The 5,238-nt window shown below is 51.8% G+C and overlaps 1 protein-coding gene across 1 annotated transcript in view; it reads left to right on the forward strand.

Moving 5' to 3' along the window:
• The window catches only part of B3GNTL1 (UDP-GlcNAc:betaGal beta-1,3-N-acetylglucosaminyltransferase like 1), a 285,413-nt gene that overhangs the window by 169,892 nt on the left and 110,283 nt on the right, over window positions 1-5,238 (forward strand). Inside the window, exon 7 of the mRNA XM_007959785.1 lies at window positions 1,965-2,060. Within this exon, the coding sequence (XP_007957976.1) occupies window positions 1,965-2,060 (96 nt within the window). The remainder of the gene's footprint in view (window positions 1-1,964; window positions 2,061-5,238) is intronic.

Raw genomic sequence — 5,238 nt, forward strand, 5'->3', positions numbered from 1 at the left:
GGGAAGTAATAGGCTACAGTTCAGGTTCAGGAATGCACTCCAGATAGAGTACTTCGATCAGGACAGTTTCCCCTCTGCTACGCCCTCAACCACGCCTCTGGCCCATGGCCTGCCCTCTGCCCTGCTCAGGCAAGTGTTACAAAACTCTTTTACCTCTGCCAGCAAGCCTCCTGCCCAAAATCACTCAGCTTTTTCACTCCATGGGCTGGCAAGCTCATTGCTCAGTCTTGTGCCTCTTGGTTCTGCTGCCACTGTCTCTCAGCCGACTGGTCATCTCAGCTCGTCATCTCTGCCAAGGAAGTCCAGTGCAGGATCTTGGGTCCAAAGATGCGTTCTACTCCACGTCCAGATCTTTTATCTTGATGGCAGTGAGATCCCCCTTCTGCCTCTAGGAAAGCTCATTTTAAGCCTAGCAGAATGGCAAAGCTGACCAATCCCCACATTAGGGTCCCATATACCTTGTTGGCATGGCTCCACCCCCACAAGGGTGCCATGTACTTCATTTATGTTATTAGCAAGCTATCCAGTTCCTTTGATGAGCCACAAGCAGGTTCCACCCATCTGGTGGGAGTCACAAAGATCATGGCTAGAAAAACCATACCAAGTACATCACTGCACCACAGTACTTAATGGTAGAAGACTGAAGGCTTTCTCTCTAAGATCAGGAACAGGGCAAGGATGTCCACTCTCACCCCATTTACTCAACACAGGCTGGAAGTTCTAGCCAATGCAGTAAGACAAGAAAAGGAAATAAAAGGCATGCAGATTGGCAAGGAGTGGAGCAGAACAGAGCTCTGGAAGCCAGGGTGAGCAGTTTGGTTGCTGGATTGTGTGTGAGGAAGGAGGCATGTGATCACTAGAAGGAGGGAGGTACTAGATCCAAGGACTAAAGGTAGAAGATGGTGGGAAACTAGGATCAGATCTGTGTATGTGATCCCATACAATATGGCCGGAAATGGAAAGAAAGAGAGTTACAAGGCAGCTCATGAGGACTTCCCTGAGGTGGGTTTGGGTGTGTGGTGGCCCAGGGGAGGGGCTGTGGAGAGGTGTCTCCACAGTGAGAAGGGTCTGGGCTGTGGGGACTCTAGGAGGCAGTGGGAGGAGGCTAGGCCTCCCAAGATCATGAGCCATTAATGCAGGGACTTGGTTATCTAGAAGTTAGAACTTTTACCATGGAATAAACCATGGACTACCAGAAGAGCAAAAAAATCTATCTTGGATAAAGTATAGCCAGAATGCTCTTTGCAACCAAGGATGGTGAACCTTCATCTCGTGTACTTTGGATATGTTATTGGGAGGGACCAGTCCCTGGAGAAGGACATAATGCTTGGTAAAATAGAGGGCAAGTGAAAAAGACAAAGGCCCTTAACGAGATGGGTTGTCACTGTGGCTGCAGCAGAATTGGCTCGACGGTGGCAGCGTTTGTGAAGATGGCACAGGACTGGGCGTTGTCTTGTTCTGTGGCGTTGACGCGATGACCCCTCACCTCAGCCACAGCAGTTGCTTTTGTGAGGCTGATGGAGCTTGTCAGCAGTGGGATGGTTCTGATCTGCTGCCTCCAAAGCTGTGATGGAGCTTTCTTGGGTCCACTCAGAGATATGGTGCAAGGAGTGAGTGGAGAGGTGCCTTTGAAGTAAATCTGAACTTTGCACTTGTATGTGGGCCATTTTAACTTGAATATGTTAGAGGGAAAATGTTACCTGTGTGTGTTCTGGATCCAGCTAAGAACAGTGTTAGTCTGTTTTCCACCAAGACCCTACAGCATGGGACTTGTCTCTTGAGCCCTCTTTCTCACCCTGGGTGGTATGGTCATCTCCTCTTCTTTCCTGCTTGTTCCAGGAAGTTTCTACCCAGCTCCATCCTAACCCAGCTGATTTTGCATCCTCTCTGGACATACGAACCCATGCCAGTGCCTGATGTGTACACGTGTGTGCTCTCAACTCCATGTTTGCTCTGTCTTACAGATTATCGGCTGCCAGGTAAGAAGAGACCCTCCAGGCTCCACTGAGCGGTACACGCGCTGGATCAACCAGCTGTCGGCTGACCAGCTTCTCACCCAGGTGTGGCCTCTGTTCCTGTCAGACTGTCCCTCTGATATACCACTGTAGCTCGAACATTTGTAGAACAGCGAACCTCAGGCCCCTGAGAAGCAGTTCCACCTCGTGTGACCATTTGTGTTTGGATGTTTTGGGTGCTGCCTGTGTGGAAATGCACACTTTAGGGTTTTCTCCATCTGATGGTTCAGGCTGGCTCACGTGTGGACCTGGAAAACCAAATCTTGGTTCTGTGTTGTGAGCATACATAGCTGCAGCATGTCCACCAGCCCTCAGGCTCGGGACAGACCTTGTGGATGCGTGTATCTGTTTTTGGAGAGGGCGCCTTTCTGCCTTTGATGGAATCTGAGCGGGGATATAGATGTCTGTCATAAGAAGCACTAGTAGAAATTGCATCCTTACTTTGTTCTTTCTAGTGATTACCAAAGGAATGGGAATTTGAAGATCATCACACTAAGTGCTACACTGAAGCAGCAAAAGTATAGAATAACAGGGGGTTGTGTCATTTTAAGTGTAGTACTGGTTGTGAGGTAACCCTAGAAAAATTACCTCCCAGTCTCCTGAGCTGGTGGGTGCTTATGGTGAGGACTTCCTGGGCCAAGCTGGCGGGCACAGGATGGGCAGGGGTTTCCTCGCAGCCTCCACACCTCTTAGCAGGCTCGCCTGCCACCTTGCTGCTCTGCAGCCTCCTTGCCCACCCTCCCCCCCTCCTCTCGCCCTGCCTGTCTAGTTCTTATTGGGATGATCCTCTTGTCCCTCTTGTAGGTAGCAGGGAATCTGGGTGGCACGAGGTGGAGGGAATGGCCCTCCCTTCCACCCTGACCTGTCATGAGGAAGATGCTTGTTTCAGACTCGATATTGAGAATGTAATTTTGATCCACGGTAAAACTGAAATTCTGGCACAGTGAAATGATCAATAATGCTAATCACCAGCTCTTGCATTGACTGAGTTCAGAGTGACACATAATTGTCCCCCGACAGTTTTGGGATGACCAGCCTCGTGGTGGTGGCATTTCATAGGCTTCTTTGGAGAACCCAGATAATCTGTCCTTTCCCATCAGCAGCGGGTCTGGGCTAGCTGGCCACTGGCTGCTGGAGTCAGTGTGCTTTGTTCCCGTCAGGAAAATCTGCTTTATGGGCTTCATGCTGTCTGCTATCTTGCGCCATGCTCTTTTCCATCACACTCTCCCGTCACACATGGTGTTCTCTGTCATCCATGCCACATTCTCTCCTGTTACAGGCCACCTCACAGACAGTCCATTTTCCGTGTAGATTTATCTCCCGGATGTTGAGGAGGTGAATTTTTCAGTAATGACTTCATAGGTAAGAGCTGAGCAAGTGAATCTATTTTCCAGCTGCCCCCAGACAGTCACCTGGCTCGTTTCTTCCCTCAGTGAAGGTGGGAAAACAGCCAGCGCAGGCCCACAGTGTCTGCATCCACACCTCAAATTATGTGAGGGAGAAACTTGGAGCCAGTGAGATTCTTTCTAGTGGTGGTAGTGGTGGAGATCATAAAATTACCATGGATGTGCCCACTAGTTGTTGACTGTTAGGCGGAACAGAGTGGCTCTGTGGTGTCCATAAGCCCTGTCCTGTGTGGGGCTAGCTATACCCTCAGCCATTTCCTGCATGTGGGTTGCGCCCATGGGCCCCCCGTGACAGAGAACTCTCATGACAGAGAACCCTCACAGACACAGATCCCTCACAACACAAAACCATCATGGACATGGGCCGCTCATGACATGGACCCCTCAGGGACATGGCCCCCTCACAACACAGACTCCCCAGGGACATGGGCCTCTCATGACATGGACCCTTCAGGGACACAGGCCCCCCATAACACAAAACCATCATGGACACAGGCCCCTTATGACACAGAGCCCTCACAGACATAGGCCTCTCATCTTGGGCCCCTCAGGGACATGGGCCCTTCACAACACAGACCCCTCAGGAACACTGGCTTCTCACAACACAGACCCCTCAGGGACATGGGCCCCTCACAACACAAACTCCCGCAGGGATGTCGGCCCCTCATGACACAGACCCCTCATGGACATGGGCCTCTCATGATGCAGATTCCCCCAGGGACACAGGCCCCTCATGACACAGACCTCCCCAGGAACATGGGCCTCTCATGACACAGATTCCCCCAGGGACATGGGCCCCTCACAACACAGACCCCTCGGGGACATGGGTGCCTCCTGGCACAGGCCTCGTCAGGGACATCGGCCCCTTATGACATAGAGCTCTCATAGACGCGGGCCCCTTATGACCAGACTCCATGGGTCTCTCACAACACAGACCCCTCAGGGATACAGGCCTCTCATGACACAGACCCCTCAGAGACACAGGCATCTCATGACACAGACCCCTCGGGGACATGGGCCTTTCACGACACAGACCCCCTCAGGGACACGGACCCCTCACAACACAGACCCCTCAGGGACACAGGCCCCTCCTGGCACAGGTGCCCTCAGGGACATGGCCCCTTACGACATAGAGCTCTCATGGATGCGGGGCCCTCATGACCAGACTCCGTGGAGCCCTCATAACACAGGCCCCTCATGACACAGACCCCTTGAGAACATGGGCCTCTTGTGACATAGGCCCCCTCAGGGACACGGGCCCCTCCTGGTACAGAGTTCTCACAGACACGGGCCCCTCATGACCAGACTCCATGGTCCCCTCGTGGCACAGACCCATCACGGACACAGACTTCTTGTGACACAGACCCCTCACAGACACGGGCCTCTCACGACATGGACCCGCCCAGGGACATGGGCCCTGACACAGACCCCTCAGAGATACGGGTCCTTCAGGGACATGGGCCCCTCCTGACACAGAACCCTTTGTGTCTGTCTGGGAGCAGAGAGTGATGACAGGACCGGCCCACAAGAGGTGCAGTGCTGTCACTCTGTGGTGCAGTATCAGGTTTCTGGGCTACAAGAACCCTGCCCTCAAGGCCAGGAGGCATCTCAAGGAGAAATGAGTTTATTGTTGAAGTGCTTCAGATTCTGTATGAGCCGCAGGTACAAGGATTGTTTAACATTCTGGCTGTAGATTTGCATGTCCTTATCTTTTTTTTTTTTTTTAATTAGAATTTGGGTGAAGATTTACAGAGTAAATTCACTTTTCATACAGCAGTTCACATATACTTTGTCTTATGTCATTGACCAAAATTTAT

This window comes from Orycteropus afer, unplaced genomic scaffold, assembly GCF_000298275.1.
Source record: "Orycteropus afer afer isolate SDZICR_OR568_19922 unplaced genomic scaffold, OryAfe1.0 scaffold00018, whole genome shotgun sequence".
Taxonomy (NCBI): Eukaryota; Metazoa; Chordata; class Mammalia; order Tubulidentata; family Orycteropodidae; genus Orycteropus; species Orycteropus afer.